Source organism: Pseudophryne corroboree, chromosome 10 (assembly GCF_028390025.1).
Source record: "Pseudophryne corroboree isolate aPseCor3 chromosome 10, aPseCor3.hap2, whole genome shotgun sequence".
NCBI lineage: Eukaryota > Metazoa > Chordata > Amphibia > Anura > Myobatrachidae > Pseudophryne > Pseudophryne corroboree.
This window is the reverse complement of record NC_086453.1, coordinates 200,265,411-200,285,458: the sequence shown is the minus strand read 5'-3', so window position 1 is coordinate 200,285,458 and position 20,048 is coordinate 200,265,411. Positions and strand designations below refer to the sequence as shown.

General features: G+C 44.3%; 1 protein-coding gene across 1 annotated transcript in view; it reads right to left on the bottom strand.

The window, feature by feature from the left end:
* The window catches only part of MXRA8 (matrix remodeling associated 8), a 121,778-nt gene that overhangs the window by 3,693 nt on the left and 98,037 nt on the right, over positions 1-20,048 (bottom strand). Inside the window, exons 5-8 of the mRNA XM_063943024.1 lie at positions 17,854-18,321; positions 16,514-16,672; positions 8,031-8,061; positions 7,813-7,889 (exon numbers count right to left, since the gene is read on the bottom strand). Of these exons, the coding sequence (XP_063799094.1) occupies positions 7,813-7,889; positions 8,031-8,061; positions 16,514-16,672; positions 17,854-18,321 (735 nt within the window). The remainder of the gene's footprint in view (positions 1-7,812; positions 7,890-8,030; positions 8,062-16,513; positions 16,673-17,853; positions 18,322-20,048) is intronic.

The window sequence follows — 20,048 nt, the reverse complement described above, 5'->3', positions numbered from 1 at the left end:
GTTTTTTGTTTTTTTCACTTTTGTTGGTAAATACCTGCTCTAAAGGTGCATACACACAATGAGATCCTTGCTATGCCCCATTTTGACTATGCGATTTCCCTAGAACTCCCCCAGATCCCAGAACCACCAAGACTATCTGTACTTTCGATTTTGTCTATGTACGATTTTGACTAAGTGCCAATTTTGACTATGCTTTGTACTAGATAGCACCAGGGCCATCTTTCCATATGGGCTCTTGCCCAAGGGCCCCAGGAGTATAAGGGCCCTAGGCTGATAGCTGAGGGTCCCCTCTTTCCAGGGGTACCAGATTTTTGAAAATCGGCATTGGGGAACCGGAGATATCCAACGTGAAAGCAGTGGTCCCCATCCGAGCCTGTTAATTGCTCTTCCCAGCCAGATATCTCAGGTTCTGTCTGACTTAGAGTTTTTCTGAGGGTATAATCCAAAAGCTGGGACTCTCCCCTTTTGCTGGACGCTGGCAGCTTGTCTCTACTGTGCCAAGAACCAGAGATATCAGCCTTCCAGCAGCTGGTCCCTGCTCCAGCTCCACGCGCCTGGTATACAGTTTTATATATTCATTGGAGGATTGCTCTGGCTCCTAAACTCTGATCCCCAAGTCCCCAAAACCTTCTGAAAGGTGGGAATCTCTAGTTTTTTTATCCCATTCAAAACAAAGAAATATATTTTCAGGAACTTGAGATATCTGCAGTCAAGCAAGCTGCCCTCCCACCAGAAAATGATGAATATTAAGCCTACTCCACTATCCATCCCTCCCCTGTGTATTAAACACCCCCTACCACCCCGGAAGTCATGTACCGGGGCCTCTTCATTCAGCCCAATGCCCTCTTCTACAGTTTAGTGTTCTTCCTCCCGCCCAATCTGTGCAGTAAAGGAGCAATTAGCAGAAATTACTGCTCCAGGTCCTACATGCTGAGCGGAAGATAGAACACCCCCTACCACCCACGGGACATCATAGCTGCCGCTGATAGCACTCCCCACCCCTACCGCTGGAGGATGAGTAGGGGGCCCAATGCATTGCTGTGCCCAGGGGCCTACACTGCCGTTAAGACGGCCCTGGATAGCACACTAGATAGTCAAGATTGACTTGCCTGCACAGTCTATCTAGCATTGCGATACTGACCCCGCAGGACCGCGCATCGGGATCGCATCAGTATCACAAGCTGCTGAACACCTTGCAATTCCCACTAACTTTCCTTGCGATTTTAACTATAAAGTCAAAATCAAAAGGCGAAATCTCACCATGTGTACACACCTTAACAGTAGGCCAAGAACCTTAAAGATTCACTTCAATTAAGCTGGGTACACACTGAGCGATATATGTCGATTGTTCAATCAAACGGCCTATACGTTGCGAGCCTGTCAGCGGGTGTACACCCACAATATATCTGTGAATGACGTAATTCACAGACATGTAACATTGGCCTTGCAGCACAGCCGATGGCCGCTATATCTACAGATATATTGTTGCATCTGGCTGCGTGTAGGGTGGTCAGCACTTGCTGCAGGGACCGCTGGCGACTGACATCTCAACTGGCTGGGCACATTTAAATGGCCAGGTGTGTACCCAGCTTTAGGAAACTTTAGTCTCCCTTCCAACCAGGGACATTTTGTGACTCGAGCATAGCAATATCTATGAGATACCTTTCCCTATTTATTCACATATCATGTCCAGATACTAAGCCAATTTTAGGGTGAGTCCTGGCCGATTTCAAGGCCAATGAATTGGGACTGTCCCAACAAAATCAGGACAGCTATGATATATGGTTTAAATAATTATCAGACTTCCACGAAGACATTCAGGGCAAGATTTACTAACCCATGGTTTGTCAAAGCCACATATCATTGGCGACTTTAACCAGTGGATTTAAGTCAGCAGCAGTAACGCATGCTGGCTCTGAGCCAGGCTAGTTTAGCATTTAAAACTATTTGTCAAATCCGCTGATCATCGGTTGCTTTACCAAACTGCCCAGTTGTAAATATGCCCCTTAATTTCTATTTATATGTGAAATAATAAGATTTTACTCACCGGTAAATCTATTTCTCGTAGTCCGTAGTGGATGCTGGGAACTCCGTAAGGACCATGGGGAATAGCGGCTCCGCAGGAGACTGGGCACAACTAAAGAAAGCTTTAGGTCACCTGGTATGCACTGGCTCCTCCCACTATGACCCTCCTCCAAGCCTCAGTTAGGACACTGTGCCCGGACGAGCTGACATAATAAGGAAGGATTTTGAATCCCGGGTAAGACTCATACCAGCCACACCAATCACACCGTATAACTCGTGATACTATACCCAGTTAACAGTATGAAAATAACTGAGCCTCTCAACAGATGGCTCAACAATAACCCTTTAGTTAGGCAATAACTATATACAAGTATTGCAGACAATCCGCACTTGGGATAGGCGCCCAGCATCCACTACGGACTACGAGAAATAGATTTACCGGTGAGTAAAATCTTATTTTCTCTGACGTCCTAGTGGATGCTGGGAACTCCGTAAGGACCATGGGGATTATACCAAAGCTCCCAAACGGGCGGGAGAGTGCAGATGACTCTGCAGCACCGAATGAGAGAACTCCAGGTCCTCCTCAGCCAGGGTATCAATTTTGTAGAATTTAGCAAACGTGTTTGCCCCTGACCAAGTTGCAGCTCGGCAAAGTTGGAAAGCCGAGACCCCTCGGGCAGCTGCCCAAGATGAGCCCACCTTCCTTGTGGAATGGGCTTTTACAGATTTTGGCTGCGGTAGTCCAGCCGCAGAATGCGCCAGCTGAATTGTGCTACAAATCCAGCGAGCAATAGTCTGCTTAGAAGCAGGAGCACCCAGTTTGCTGGGTGCATACAGGATAAACAGCGAGTCAGTTCTCCTGACTCTAGCCGTCCTGGAAACATAATTTTTCAAGGCCCTGACTACGTCCAGTAACTTGGAATCCTCCAAGTCCCTAGTAGCCGCAGGCACTACAATAGGTTGGTTCAAGTGAAAAGCTGATATCACCTTAGGGAGAAACTGGGGACGAGTCCTCAATTCTGCCCTATCCATATGGAAAATCAGATAAGGACTTTTATATGACAAAGCCGCCAATTCTGATACACGCCTGGCCGAAGCCAAGGCCAATAACATGACCACTTTCCGCGTGAGATATTTTAGATCCACGGTTTTTAGTGGCTCACACCAATGTGATTTTAAGAAACTCAACACCACGTTGAGAACCCAAGGTGCCACTGGAGGCACAACCGGGGCTGAATATGCAGCACTCCTTTTACAATGTCTGAACTTCAGGTACTGAAGCTAGTTCTTTCTGGAAGAAAATCGACAGAGCCGAGATCTGTACCTTAATGAAGCCTAATTTTAGGCCCATAGACACTCCTGCTTGTAGGAAATGCAGAAATCGACCTAGTTGAAATTCCTCTGTTGGGGCCTTTTTTGGCCTCACACCAAGCAACATATTTTCGCCATATGCGGTGATAATATTTTGCAGTTACATCTTTCCTGGCTTGAATCAGCGTAGGAATGACTTCCTCCGGAATGCCCTTTTCCTTTAGGATCCGGCGTTCAACCGCCATGCCGTCAAAACGTAGCCGCGGTAAGTCTTGGAACAGACAGGGCCCCTGCTGCCGCAGGTCCTGTCTGAGCGGCAGAGGCCATGGGTCCTCTGATATAATTTCTTGAAGTTCTGGGTACCAAGCTCTTCTTGGCCAATCCGGAACCACGAGTATCGTTCTTACTCCTCGCCTTCCTATTATTCTCAGTACCTTTTGTATGAGAGGCAGAGGGGGGAACACATAAACCGACTGGTACACCCACGGTGTTACCAGAGCGTCCACAGCTATTGCCTGAGGGTCCTTTGACCTGGCGCAATATCTTTTATAGCTTTTTGTTGAGACGGGACGCCATCATGTCCACCTGTGGCCTTTCCCAATGGTCCTTTGGAAGACTTCTGGATGAAATCCCCACTCTCCCGGGTGGAGGTCGTGTCTGCTGAGAAGATCTGCTTCCCAGTCGTCCACTCCGGGAATGAACACTGCTGACAGTGTTAACACATGATTTTCCGCCCATCGGAGAATCCTTGTGGCTTCTGCCATCGCCATCCTGCTTCTTGTGCCGCCCCGTTGGTTTACATGGGCGACTGCCGTGATGTTGTCTGATTGGATCAGTACCGGCTGGTTTTGAAGCAGAGGCCTTGCCTGACTCAGGGCATTGTAAATGGCCCTCAGTTCCAGAATATTTATGTGTAGGGAAGTCACCTGACTTGACCAAAGTCCCTGGAAGTTTCTTCCCTGTGTGACTGCCCCCCAGCCTCAAAGGCTGGCATCCATGGTCACTAGGACCTAGTCCTGTATGCCGAACCTGCGGCCCTCTTGAAGATGGGCACTCTGCAGCCACCACAGTAGAGATACCCTGGTCCTTGAAGACAGGGTTATCAGCCGATGCATCTGAAGCTGTGATCCGGACCACTTGTCCAACAGGTCCCACTGAAAAGTTCTTGCATGGAACCTGCCGAATGGGATTGCTTCGTAGGAAGCTACCATTTTTCCCAGGACTCGCGTGCAATGATGCACCGATACCTGTTTTGGCTTCAGGAGGTCTCTGACTAGAGATGACAGCTCCTTGGCTTTCTCCTCCGGGAGAAACACTTATTTCTGTTCTGTGTCCAGAACCATCCCCAGGAACAGTAGACGTGTCGTAGGAACCAGCTGTGACTTTGGACTGTTTAGAATCCAACCGTGCTGTTGTAGCACTTTCCAAAATAGTGCTACCCCGACTAGCAACTGCTCCTTGGACCTCGCCCTTATAAGGAGATTGTCCAAGTACGGGATAATTAAAACTCCCTTTTTTCGAAGGAGTATCATCATTTCGGCCATTACCTTGGTAAACACCCTCGGTGCCATGTACAGTCCAAACGGCAGTGTCTGGACTTGGTAATGGTAATCCTGTACCACAAATCTGAGGTACTCCTGGCGAGGATGGTAAATGGGGACATGCATGTAAGCATCCTTGATGTCCCGGGATCCCATGTAATCCCCCTCGTCCAGGCTTGCAATAACCGCCCTGAGCGATTCCATCTTGAACTTGAATTTTTTTATGTATGTGTTCAAGGATTTTAAATATAAAATGGGTCACACCGAACCATGCGGTTTCGGTACCCCAAACCGTGTGGAATAGTAACCCCGTCCTTGTTGAAGTAGGGGCACCTTGAGTATTACCTGCTGGGAATACAGCTTATTAATTGCCTCTAGCGCAGCCTCCCTGCCTGAGGGAGTTGTCGGCAAGGCATATTTGAGGAAACGGCGGGGGGGAGACATCTCGAATTCCAGCTTGTACCCCTGAAATACTACTTGAATGAAACAGGGATCCGCCTGTGAGCGAGCCCACTGATCGCTGAAATTTTTGAGACGGCCCCCCACCGTACCTGGCTACACCTGTGGAGCCCCCACGTCATGCTGTGGACTCAGAGGAAGCGAGAGAAGAATTTTGATTCTGGGAACAGGCTGACTGGTGCAGCTTTTTCCCTCTTCCCATGTCTCTGTACAGAAAGGAAGCGCCTTTGACCCGCTTGCTTTTCTGAAGCCGAAAGGACTGTACCTGATAATACAGTGCTTTCTTAGTCTGTGAGGAAACCTGAGGTAATGGATACGAGGTCCCAGAGACCATCCCCAAATAATTCCTCACCCTTATAAGGCAGAATCTCTATGCGCCTTTTAAAGTCAGAATCACCTGTCCAGTGACAGGTCTCTAATACCCTCCTGACAGAATGGACATTACATTCATTTTGGATGCCAGCAAAATATCCCTCTGTGCATCCCTCATATATAAGACGACGTCTTTAATATGTTCTCATGTTTGACAGGGTCACCGACCACGCTGCAGCAGCACGATCTGCAGGTCTCAGTCTATTACCTGAGTGTGTAAATACACAGACTTCAGGATAGCCTCCTGCTTTTTATCAACAGGTACCTTCAAAGTGGCCGTTCCTAAAACGGCAGTGCCACCTTTTTTGACAACCGTGTGAGCGCCTTATCCACCCTAGGGGATATCTCCCAGCGTAACTTATCCTCTGGCGGGAAAGGGTACGCCATCAGTAACTTTTTAGAAATTACCAGTTTCTTATCGGGGGGAACCCACGCTTTTCACACACTTCATTCATTCATCTGATGGGGGAACAAAACACTGCCTGCTTTTTCTCCCCAAACATAAAACCCTTTTTTAGTGGTACTTGGGTTAATGTCAGAAATGTGTAACACATTTTTTATTGCCGGGATCAAGTCACGGATGTTCCTAGTGGATTGTGTATATGTCTCAACCTTGTCGACACTGGAGTCAGACTCCGTGTCGACATCTGTGTCTGCCATCTGAGGGAGCGGGCGTTTTTGAGCCCCTGATGGCCTTTGAGACGCCTGGGCAGGCGCGGACTGAGAAGCCGGCTGTCCCACAGCTGTTACGTCATCCACCCTTTTATGTAAGGAGTTGACACTGTCGGTTAATATCTTTCACCTAACCATCCACTCTGGTGTCGGCCCCACAGGGGGCGACATCACATTTATCGGCATCTGTTCCGTCACCATAAAAGCCTCCTCATTAAACACGTCGACACAGCCGTACCGACACACCGCACACACACAGGGAATGCTCTGACTGAGGACAGGACCCCACAAAGCCCTTTGGGGAGACAGAGAGAGAGTATGCCAGCACACACCAGAGCGCTATATAATGTGGGGATTAACACTATAACTGAGTGAAATTTCCCCAATAGCTGCTTGTATATATAATATTGCGCCTAAATTTAGTGCCCCCCCTCTCTTTTTAACCCTTTGAGCCTGAAAACTACAGGGGAGAGCCTGGGGAGCTTTCTTCCAGCTGCACTGTGAAGAGAAAATGGCGCCAGTGTGTCTGAGGGAGATAGCTCCGCCCCTTTTTCGCTGACTTTTCTCCCGCTTTTTTCTGGATTCTGGCAGGGGTATTTACCACATATATAGCCTCTGGGGCTATATATTGTGGTATTTTTGCCAGCCAAGGTGTTTTTATTGCTGCTCAGGGCGCCCCCCCCAAGAGCCCTGCACCCTCAGTGACCGGAGTGTGAAGTGTGTATGAGGAGCAATGGCGCACAGCTGCAGTGCTGTGCGCTACCTTGGTGAAGACTGATGTCTTCTGCCGCCGATTTTCCGGACCTCTTCTTGCTTCTGGCTCTGTAAGGGGGACGGCGGCGCGGCTCCGGGACCGAACACCAAGGCTGGGCCTGCGGTCGATCCCTCTGGAGCTAATGGTGTCCAGTAGCCTAAGAAGCCCAAGCTGGCTGCAAGCAGGCAGGTTCGCTTCTTCTCCCCTTAGTCCCTCGCTGCAGTGAGCCTGTTGCCAGCAGGTCTCACTGAAAATAAACAACCTAATTCTATGCTTTCTTTCTAGAAGCTCAGGAGAGCCCCTAGTGTGCATCCAACCTCGGCCGGGCACAAAATCTAACTGAGGCTTGGAGGAGGGTCATAGTGGGAGGAGCCAGTGCACACCAGGTGACCTAAAGCTTTCTTTAGTTGTGCCCAGTCTCCTGCGGAGCCGCTATTCCCCATGGTCCTTACGGAGTTCCCAGCATCCACTAGGACGTCAGAGAAAGATGCTTTGCCCAATATTATGTGATGCACCACATTAAAGAGTTTGTCCCACTTACATGAGCTTACAGTAAGTACTCCATCTAAATATACTATTATGCTTTGAATATTACTACAGGTATTACAATTTTTCCCAGTGTACTCTCATTGTTGTATGTGAGGCTTATTTATTTATTTATAAATCTTAGCTACTTACCGATTTGAAGATCCTCCTTTTTGTATTGCACAATATCAGGAGGCCTCAGGCAAATTTCCTTCATGTTCACCTCTTTCCTGTCAAAACAGATTTTGTTTCCAATTGTATATAAATAACAGTTTCTCATTGATGAGGGAACAATTTACATTTAAAGTTTGGAATAGCGTCACCCCTTTAATTTATTCCACATTATGGAAACTTCAGTGAAAATTACTTACCCTTGAGATTTATTTAGGTTGTAGCCATAACCTGTAAAGAAAATAAAAAGTTATCTCAAAATCATAGTATTAGGTAATGAAAAAGCACTAACAATTCACATGTGTAACTAGTGGAAGAGGATTCTACTGGTATCTTTTCCCTGGTTTCTGCATAAACATGATTCCTCTAATTCTGCTGGTATTGGGATAATCGTCTCAGTATCATTATGTATATATAAAATTCTATGTATATGCGGGGTGACCACAAGAACTATTGATCCAATTTTTATTGTGTTTTCACTGAAATGTTCCTTGAGATTCTCCGAGTAACATAGGCTATAAATAATTTCGCTATCATGTCAATTGGCTAATTAGCAGACAAAATAAAAAAATAAACAGTGTGAGAACATCTTGTGGCTAAAATGTAGAATGCACCAACCACACATATACGTATACACACATTAGATACAAACACACACACACACACACACACACATATACATACACCACACACATACATACAAACACACACTACACACACACATACATATATTTTATGAAATTGTTTGTATGTATATTTGCGATACACTCAAGAGCTAATGAACTGATTTTAGGGCCTAATTCAGACCTGATCGCAGCAGCAAATTTGTTAGCTAATGGGCAAAACCATGTGCACTGCAGGGGGGGCAGATATAACATGTGCAGAGAGAGTTAGATTTGAGTGGGTTATATTGGTTCTGTGCAGCTTAAACACTGGCTGCTTTATTTTTACACTGCAAATTAGATTTTAGTTTGAACACACCCCACCCAAATCTAACTCTAACTTTGCACATGTTATATCTGCCCGCCCCCCCCCCCCCCCCCCCTGCAGTGCACATGGTTTTGCCCATTAGCTAACAAACTTGCTGCTGCGATCAGTTCTGAATTAGGCCCTTAATCGGGTGTTCACTGAAATGTTCCTTCAGATCCTTCAAGTAACATAGGCTATGAATCATCGCATAAACATGTTAATTGGCTCATTAGCAAACAAAATAATCTACACGTTGATTTGTCTCTGTCGTTGTGCCACAGAGCAGGTAAAGCCCTGCTTTACAGAGCCACACATGTGTAATGAGGAGGGGGGACTGAAGCACACATGGGAAATTGGGCACATAATAATATTGCCACCTTGTCATTTAGGAAAATATACATTTTATTTATATTTGTGGGTGGGTGGGGTGGGGGGTGGGGCACCAGCCATATTGCCATGGGAATGGGATGCAGATCACTTAGGAAACTAATACCATTTGCCCTTCGTCTGCATTTCCCCGAAAGAGCATTGCACACTGTTTAAAGAAACAGGTGGTACAGTTTTTTTTAATTAAATCTGTATATTATGAAAAAGTAATCCTTTTTTTTTTTATTATTATTTGCACACTATGATGTATAGGCCCTAAGCGGTCTTGAAACGTTGGCACAATCTACTAATATAATTAATGCACAATCTACTAATATAATTAATGCACAATCTACTAATATAATTAAAACTGTGCCGCCTATTCCTTTCAATGGGGGCTAATATGCTCCATACTGGCAGGACCTATTGAATACTCAATTGAAGGAGGGCACTTACCAATTATCCTGGGTGCCAAGTTTTGCTCTATCTATCTATCTATCTATCTATCTATCTATCTATCTATCTATCTATCTATCTATCTATCTATCTATCTATCTATCTATCTATCTACTACATGGCTTGATGGATCTGGACCAAACTTGGTACACGTACTCTTCATTAGCCAACTTAAAATACTGGTGGGGTTTCAACTCAAAAAATTTGAGGCCAGGACCATTTATCATATTTATATATATGTATCACTCTCCCAAAACAAGCGGCACTCATGGGTCTATATGACTGGAACAATAACGACACAGGAGACTCCTGTGTCATTATTGTTCCAGTCATATAGACCCGTGACTGCCGCCTGTTTTGGGAGAGTGATAAAAGGGATAATATATATATATAATTCTTTGGTCTGTTTGTGTGTTTGTTTGTTTGTGTGTTTGTCTGTCTGTCCGGTTATGCATTCAGACACCTCTGCACCGATTGGGATGAAACCAACGCGAAGTGGTACAGTTGGGAAAACTTTCAATGTTTTAGGAGGTTAGGGTCCCGTTTGGACCTCACAGCGGAATGTGCCAGGCAGAACTTTGACCCATGGAGCCTGTTCTGGGCCTTCCACTGGATGGATTTGGAAGAAAACTTCATAGACTGGTAACATTGGATCCCAGAAGACATACTAGGGGGTTGGAGTCCCGGTCAGACCCTCACGTTGGTGTATGCTGGGCAGAACTTTGACACAGGGAGCCTGTCTGGGCTTTTCACTGGATAAATTTGGATGAAAACTTTAATGAACTACAATAACTGACAGACATGACCATAATTCAATAACCTGAAATAACTGACTGACAAAACCACATCTCAATGAACTAAAATAACTGACAGAAATGAAGGTGAGAAGACAAAAAATGTTGTGTGCCCAAAAGCCTTTGAATAGCAACATTGATAACAGAATGAAAACTTTACACCCATCTCACAATGGAAAAGTGATTATAAAACTGAATAGAAAGAAAAGCTGGGGATCAGGGTTAATGGCGACACCCCAAAAACAAAAACGACACTGGGCAGCCTCCTCATGGGTGTGTTGGAAGGGCTAGTAAGCTAATAATTATTTTTAATATGTTGACAGTTACATCCAACTCATTGATAACTGAATAACTGGAAATTTAAACCCGGGCAATGCGGTTAATACAGCTAATATATATATATATATATATATACTGACGAAAGGTGTGCATTAAAAGACACGTGAAACGTTGACAAAATGAAGCTGCTGTAGCTGTTGTTTCTTATTTACAATATCTATAGTCACATTATTATGACCACCCTCTACATTTTACATCAGCAGCGCGTAGCCCATGGAGTATGTCACGTGTCATGTGCTGGCTTGGTGTGTATATAAGGTGTGTAATAGGCCATCTGCACGTATATCACTTGTTGTTGTCATGGGTAAAAGGGGCGATTTATCCATGTTGCAAAGGGATGATTATTGGCTTTCGGGCCAAAGGTGGCAGTATTTCTGAAACAGTGCAGTTTGTAAACTACTCACACGCTGTTGTGGTGAAGGTGTATCATGATGGTTCCGGTATGAATGGTCGACCATGTTATGGTCGACAGTCATTAGGTCAACCACTATTGGTCGACATTGACATGGTCGACATGGACACATGGTCGACACATGAAAGGTCGACATATGAAAAGGTCGACATGAGTTTTTTTAACTTTTTTGTGTCATTTTTTGCGTAAAGTGACTGGGAACCCCAATTAGTGCACCGCGTTTGCTCGCCATGCTTTGGGCATGGTGCCTTCGCTCCGCTACCGCTTCGCTCGGCACACTTTACCGTTCCAATCGTAGTTAATGTGGATCGTAAAGTATGGAAAAGTTCCCCAAAAGAAAAAAAAGTTAAAAACTCATGCCGACCTTTTCATATGTCGACCTTTCACGTGTCGACCATTTTCATGTGTCGACCATGTGTCCATGTCGACCATGTCAATGTTGACCAATAGTGGTCGACCTAATGACTGCCGATCATAACATGGTCGACCATGTGAATGGATACCGTATCATGATATAGAGGTCACTAATGCTGTCTGTAGTATATGATGGTCACCAATGCTATGTGTAGTATATGGCAGTTATTAATGCTGTCTGTAGTATATAGGGGTCACTAATGCGCTCTGTAGTATATGGTGCTCATATATGTAAAGGGTGACGAGGACATGGGTCACCATGATGAGACTTTGCCAGAAATACTATTTTCAAGTCCCTAGATCTTCCTCTCTGCCCTTTCAGGTGGTCCTGCTCTTGCCACCGGCGCCAGGGATCTGATGTCACAATCTTGTGACCGAAGTGAGGAGAGGAGGAGCTACCCTCCACATGCTGCAGTTCTGGCGTGGGTGAAGGTTAGTAAAGACCCTTTAGAAACTCAGCCCATCCTATTCGCACTTCTGCTGTGCCATCCCATTTCCTATATACGGAGCACTCACTCCACACAGGGTATCAGCATTATACATATACAATGCAAAATAGTTTTATCCTAATACGATTGACTATTTTACACCATAGGGCTGGTACAAGTTTCAATGATGCGACCAATGTTGCATCTAAGGACGCACCAACCAAGTAATGCAGCATCGATAGACACTGCGAGTGGGCACCTCAGTACTTGCACATTCAAACGCAAAGATGCACACCAGGAAAGGGTTGTGTAGCGGCATAAGTATAAAGCTGCACAGATGCACACCAGGGAAGGGCTGTGTAGCGGCATAAGCATAAAGCTGCACAGATACACACCAGGGAAGGGTTGTGCAGCGGCATAAGCATGAAGCTGCACAGAAGCACACCAGGGAAGGGTTGTGTAGTGGCATAAGCATAAAGCTGCACAGTTGCACACCAGGGAAGGGCTGTGTAGTGGCATAAACATAAAGCTGCACAGATGCACACCAGGGAATGGTTCTGTAGTGGCATATGAATAAAGCTGCACAGATGCACACCAGGGAAGGGCTGTGCAGCGGCATAAGCATAAAGTGACACAGATGCATACCAGTGAAGGGCTGTGCAGCGGCATAAGCATAAAGCTGCACAGATGCACACCAGTGAAGGGCTGTGCGGTGGCATAAGCATAAAACTGCACAGATGAACACCAGGAAGGGTTGTGTAGCGGCATAAGCTTAAAGCTGCAGGTACAATTGTGGCAAAAGACACAAGGATAGCCGTGACTGCGTTCGACTCAGAATAAGGCCTATATTGTTGTTGTCACATGTAAATCTCCTTTTGGGTGGTTCTATTGCACTGCCTTAGCTTAGTATGGGCTTGTTAAATTGCATCTAAACCTACAATTTAAAATGATTATTTATTACCAGTTATTTATATAGCGCACACACACATTCCACAGAGCTTTACAGAGCATATTTGGCCATTCACATCAGTCCCTGCCCCAGTGGAGCTTACAATCTATATTCCCTCCCACACGTACACACACGCTAGGGTTAATGTTTTTGGGATCCAATTAACCTACCAGTATATTTTTGGATTGTGGGAGGAAACCCACGCAAGTACGTGGAGAATATACAAACTCCACACAGTTGGAGTCATGGTGGGAATTATACCCATGACCTCAGTGCTGTGAGGCAGTAATACTAACCATTACACCATCGTACTGCCCTTACAAATGTTCCTACTTCTAAGTATTTTTTTTTCTTCAGTTTTACACTTATTGCTGCACTTCCTCCTTTGTTTAATTAAAAGACAACTATAGTCACCCCTATAGCTGAGACAGTGTATCAGGACAATAAGCTTGACTGATTGTAATGTGCTTATCCTGCTGTAAAAGCACTGGCAATGCCCATGTCTATTAATCAGTGCATTTATGTTACCTAGAAGACTGCAATACATTCATTGGTCTGGATCTGTACTGCCACAGAGTGCTAAAATATATTTTTATAAATCACAGAGCAGACAGCATTTTGAATAGATTAAGTTAAAGAAGAACAATATTTATAGGCTTCTACATAAAATCCCATTACCAACTAGTATGCACTAAAGACTAAGGCCCTCATTCCGAGTTGATCGCTCGTTGCCATTTTTCGCAGCATAGCGATCAGGCTAAAAATCAGCTGTTCTGCGCATGCGTATGGGCCGCAGTGTGCACGCGCTAAGTACTTTCACACAAAACTTTGTAGTTTTCCACATGGCCGAACGACTGTTTTATATCGCTCAAGTGATCGGTGAGTGATTGACAGGAATGGGGCGGTTCTGGATGGTAACTGACCGATTTTCCGGGAGTGTGCTAAAAAACCCAGGCATGTCAGCAGAAAACGCAGGCGTGCCTGTAGAAACGGGGTAGTGGCTGGCCGAACGCAGGGCGTGTTTGTGACGTTAAAACAGGAACTGAACTGTCTGCAGTGATCGCAAGGTAGGAGTAAGTTTCGAGCTACTCTGAAACTGCATGAAAATATTTAATAGCAGAACTGCTAACCTTTCGTTCGCACTTCTGCTAAGCTAAGATACACTCCCAGAGGGTGGTGGCTTAGCGTTTGCACTGCTGCTAAAAGCAGCTAGCGAGCGATCAACTCGGAATGAGGGCCAAAGGGTGCTATTACTCTCTGCTATTACTCTAGGCCAGGCTTTTTCAACCAGTGTGCCGTGGCACAATAGTGTGCCGCGACAAGTTGCAAGGTGTGCCGCGGAGCCAGAGCAGCTTCCTGCACCTTCAGAATGAACTGTTGGCCCGGGCTTTTCTTAGAGGATCAGTTATGCTGTGGCTGTAACCTGTGCCTTGAAGACGCAGCAGTGTGATATCATAGGTCACGGCTGCCGCGTCTCACCACCCAGCCAACCCACCCACCTGCATACACATCTTCCAGCTCCCGCCTGCATCCACAGCTTTCCTTGCCCACCCACATCCACACCTGCCCGACCACCCGCTGCTCCGTATTCGCAGCACTCCACTATGAACCACTCCTGCCACTGAGGGACAGGGATGAAAACAGCTGACAGGAAGGGGCTAATATTTGTTATGTTATTTCTCCTGTGGGGAACAATAGGATTTCCCTAGGATTTATGTGGGGAGAAAAAGGATTTAGGGATTTATTGGGGGAACAATGTGAATAATTCATGTTGGGAGCAATAGGATTTATGTGGTTAGCAATGTATTGCTTTTTCTGTGTAGGCCAATGTATGTGAGGAATTTTATTTTACTGTGAGGGCCAATGTGTGGGGTTTTTTTTATTTGTCTGTGGGGAACTGATGGTGTGCCTTGGGAATTTTAAAATATTGTTTGGTGTGCCGTGAGTAAAAAAAGGTTGAAAATCACTGCTCTAGGCAGTAGAAACTCGAGCAAGATTTAAAGACTCTGGGCAGCTAATTAGACAACCCACAGTAGCTGACCAGTAAGCTGCCTTCCAAATCATTATAACTGTGATGTAAAATGTAGAACGTAAGCTCTTTCATTTCTCAATTATGTATTTTGCACGTCTTACTAATGTAAAAAATAAATTAATACATCAGCCTGGGTGCCTTTGTCTCAATTTGTATGGAATCCCAATGTGAACAGCTCTGTAGAGGTATGGGTTAATCACAACATGAACTCCAGGACTGCCTAGCAGTGAAATTTATTCTCTCCACGTTTTGGGGCAATTCAATTTGCAACAGGACTTACTGCAAGTTTTTAGCTCCTAAAATCAGAACCTGAAGCTATTCAATGACTGCCCGCAGTGAGCCCAGGTGATACACATAATGCAGATTTCTGTTTACATCTCAGTAGGGATGCAAGCAGAATCCTCATTAAGTGCACCCTCGGGGCTTACTACAGGCTTACGGTTCATGGTAATTGCATAGCTCTGAGTACTTAACCCACAATTCTTGCCTTACTGCAATTAACCCAGGAGCTAAAAGCTGTGGGAAGTCCTGCGGCTAACTGAGTTTCCCCCTATGAGTCTCTGTATGTACACATAATATTTACATTCAATAGCCAGTTTTGGTGTCATATGTACTACAGTATAAGCACCTTCCATTTTGCTATTTCCTACCACCCCTCCTTCCCCAGCTCTGACTTTTGCTTGCCCCACTCCACACTGTCGCGATCCACCAACCATCTCTGCTCCGTCGTAATAGCTCACCTTATACCTATGTAATTTTGTATTTTCTATCCCTACGTATAGCTCTTTTTGATAAAAGAGAATACATAATATACTGTAAAGTGGGGCTGACATAGGATTACTACCCATTTTAAAGCCCATACAGAACGGACTTCTAGTCATCCATTTATCAATAAGCCCCTTTTTCAGGCTTTCAGTTCCTTTCGTAAACAAATAAAGTCTTTAAAACTTGTATAGAAATGCAATCTAATAAATGTCAGTATATTTACCTCTTTTTCTATATACAGACATTTTTATTTTTTATTTTTTAAAAGTTATTCCAACTTCATGTTTCCTTAAATTTGATTTATCCTAATTCATAGTTTTGTTATTGTTACGAATTGTAAATAGAAAATACTATCACACATAGCACCTATGTGCTTCTTAATTAACCCTTACTAAGTCCTTAATTTTCACCTGTGTGCTGGCGTGGTGGGGTCCCGCGCCCCGGACTCATACCTAGTGTTAAGGACCCCCAGTGAAATAGAGACACCTTGCCGTTTGGCCTTTGGGTTTTGCTTAAACCCTATATTTGCAAATATAAGCAACCAAGATCTCTGTATATTTTGCTATTATGTAGTGTTATTTCAAATGTCACTCAGTGTGCATTAGGGATACCAAAATGTTTTTCTTATCCAGAATTACCACTCCCTTTTAGCACCTGACATAATTAATCTGATTGAGCAGCTTGCCAGTGAATATGTATTGCAAATAGAAAATACTAGCAGGAAAAAGTTGTAGCACAGCTAGTGTCAGTGTCACTTACCTTTGCTGCGATGCTTGCGGGTGATGAGGATCACAGCTGTGAGGAGGAGAAGGAACAGCAGCAGAGTTGCCAAGATGTATCCGAGTTGTTGGAATAAGTGAAGCCTGTTTTCCGGAATTATAACATTAAACACTTTGTTTTCCCGGACGACGGTGGAATCTGTGGACAGGATTGCAGAACACAACATATGAGATAGGAAGAGTATAGAGGCTCCTGTATGGGGGCTGAGTCGGACACGAAGTGGCTGTATTTACGGGTCGCTGTGGAAGCCAGATTTTATGCTAATGTGAGCTTATATAGGGCTAATGTTCCGCCCACTGATTTTACACCCTACCCTAATCATTAGTATTGGCAATTCTACCAGCCCCATGTTATTTGCAAAAACTATTAGAAATAGGCTTCCCTTCCCCGTGCACGGTTTAGAATAGCACAGAGCATTACCTACACACTCATGACAGCACAATTACACTCCCATAAGTCTGTACAGTTTCATGTGATTTCGTTGTTGCCTCACAGTTTTCAGACCAAAACGCCCAGTTCACAGAAAGACAAATCTGGCATAGATTCATCTGACTGAAAGTCATCCCCAAACTGCAGTTGTCAGGAATGGTGGATTATATGTTACATTTGTAATCCCAAATGCCCTGTGGTAACATGTATGAAAGAAAGTGAACCCGTCACTTACATGCAATGAGGCAGCCATATGGTGGACACAAGAATGCCACCTACTGTATCAATTAAATAAAAACCAGTGACAAAACTGAGGCAGGTGACATGAAACTATTGACTCACTAGAAACTAGTGATATTCCCGGAATACACAATTCCCTTATCCAAGATGTTACCAAACTTTAATCCACTCTTCTATCATAGAAACATAGAATTTGATGCAGATAAGAACCTCTTGACCCATTTAGTCTGTCCCTTGACCACTACAACCCTCTTCTGTCTAGTATGCCCCTCAACCATTTATCCCAGTTACAGTCCATTTAAAATGCCGCAGCAAGACAGATCTTCCTCTCTCACAATTCCACGTCTGCTGCACCACTCTGCAGTTCCTTACACTGGGTCTCCGTGTCCTCCAGAATCCATTTCAAATAACTCACCCCACAACCCCAGCTCAAATCTCATCTCAAAATACTCTCCCTCTCGGGTAAGCACCTCCCGTTGGCCAATAGATGCAGAGTACTGTATATGTCACACAGTACACAATAACAAGGAATTATACCCTAAAACATTCATGAATTTAACCACGCATGGTTTTACATGGAAAATAGAGGCTCCCGTAATTACTAAGGGATAGTATTTCAACATATGCTTTTACTGATTACAATGTACTACCTATGGCTGGTGCTGAACCCATGTTGGTTTTCTTGGGTTCTTCTTTTTTGGGAGGCTCCTTGGGTGGATCATAGACTGTCAGATGATAAATCCTGCGTTCATGGAGCCCACAGTAATGATGGTGTAGATGACACGAATAGATTCCCTCATCTCCTTTTGTTAAGCCTGATATTAGAAGTGAGAAATCTCCATGTTCAAAAGATGAATCTGTGATATTCATCTTCCTCCTGATAAAGAGGGGACCATAAGACCGCTGCTCCCCTGATGCATACATGTCAACCAAGCGGTCAGCTCTGTCATGAGGGATCCCTGGGGCTTGGCGATCCCAGTGCACCACTTGTTGGTCTTCTTCACGATGGCGGTCTGTCCATATGTGGTTCCAGTTCTCACAGGGTAGAACAACAGTGGAACCAACTAAAGCCACAACAACGACCTTTTCTCCATCCCAGTACATCTTTACCCTGCGCTCTAAAAGGAACAAAAAGGTGAGAAGGTGCAATCAAACTAAATGAGTTAAACGTGTTTCCAAATTCTGTGCAGATTTCTTGCTAACAGTTATTTAGTTATTTTATATTGACAGCTTTACTTTTATTCATTGTTTACTAATAGGTGAACTTATTGTATCTGTATTGTTAACAGTAAAAAACCCACAAAATTATCTGGTGCTGATAGTTTTTGTAAATATGTCTCAAAGCTGACACTTGTGCCTTTGGCTGCCACTATGGGGATACCACTCAGCTCCCAGGAAATTAGCAAACCACACACATGAAGGGCGCTCAAGATACAGGTGTTCTCTTTTAGAAAATTTGAATAAAATATATCTATTACATAGATTACATATTAGTACCGGACGGTTAACAAGGAAGCCTTCTGAGGAAGCCGCTGAACTTGTTGAGAGGCGGGGAAATGCGCTAAAAAACCCACTTATTGTACCAGCCGCTGGCAGTCTGTGATAACCGTTTGCACAAGGGATGCGGACACTCTGGAAAAAGCTGCAAGAAGAGGTATGAAGCACCAGCAGTCGGGAGTTACCTGCCCACAGCACGGTATTTGAGAAACTTGCTGTTTGTCACCAGGAACTTTTTAATGAATTAGCTATTACTATGCACTGTGCAATTCAGAATACCATATACAGAAGGTGAATATTAACTGCTTCCTTTTCATCGCTGCTGCCAAAATTGCTTTGGAATAATTTAAACCAGGAGATGCATGTACCTGCTTTACATATCTATACGCCTCAAACACTACTAATTGACTAAACTGCTTCTAATGCATAAAATGCTACTAACAATTGCCCATTGATTCTCAGACCAGCTTTTAACTGAGTACAAATAACCATTGTGTGCTTTATAACATTGTCTTTTTGATTTAATTTTATTTTATTGTATTAACCAGCCTGTACTAGTATGTAATCTATGTAATAGATATATTTTATTAAAATTTTCTAAAAGAGAACACCTGTATCTTCTTGAGTGCCCTTCATCTGTGTGTGTTGTTAACAGTATAAATTCAAGCACTGATACATCTCCCACCCAGGGCTGGATTAAGTCTTGGGGATGCCCGGGGCATTTAAGACAGGGGAACCCCAATGCAAAGTGGGGGATGTATATTAAATTGTGCATACCTCCCAACATGTCCAATTCCAGGAGGGACAAAATGCTCTCTACCTGGACTTCCCACTTAATATATGATTGGCGTCACCTGTGTTGAACTTTCTAAATGATATGAAAGACATTTCAACACAGGTGACTGCAATCATAAATTAAGAAGTATGTCCGCGTAGAAAGCATTTTGTTCCACCTGGAATGGGTCATGGTGGGAGGTATAGATTGTGTATATTCAATTTAAACCAATAGTGTATATTAGTTCTAACTTTTAACTAATAGTTTAATAATGCCTGGGCACTGTTTATAGCCCCACCTAATTGAAAGATAACTATTTTATAAACTTTTCTTGTAGTGGAACAAAGACAACATATCCTTAAAATACACATAGAAAATAAACTAATTTATCTTGTCACATGCAAGAATAACAGCAGCCTCTGTACTACTTACACACTGGGACAGAACTCAGGAGGACTCTCTGAGGGTGTCTCTATATCTAGACCCAAATGGTTCAGTTGCATAATAGTTTACACAGTACTCAGACACCCAGGCAGGGAGGAGGGGAAGCTGGGATACCTGTGTCACTTACAG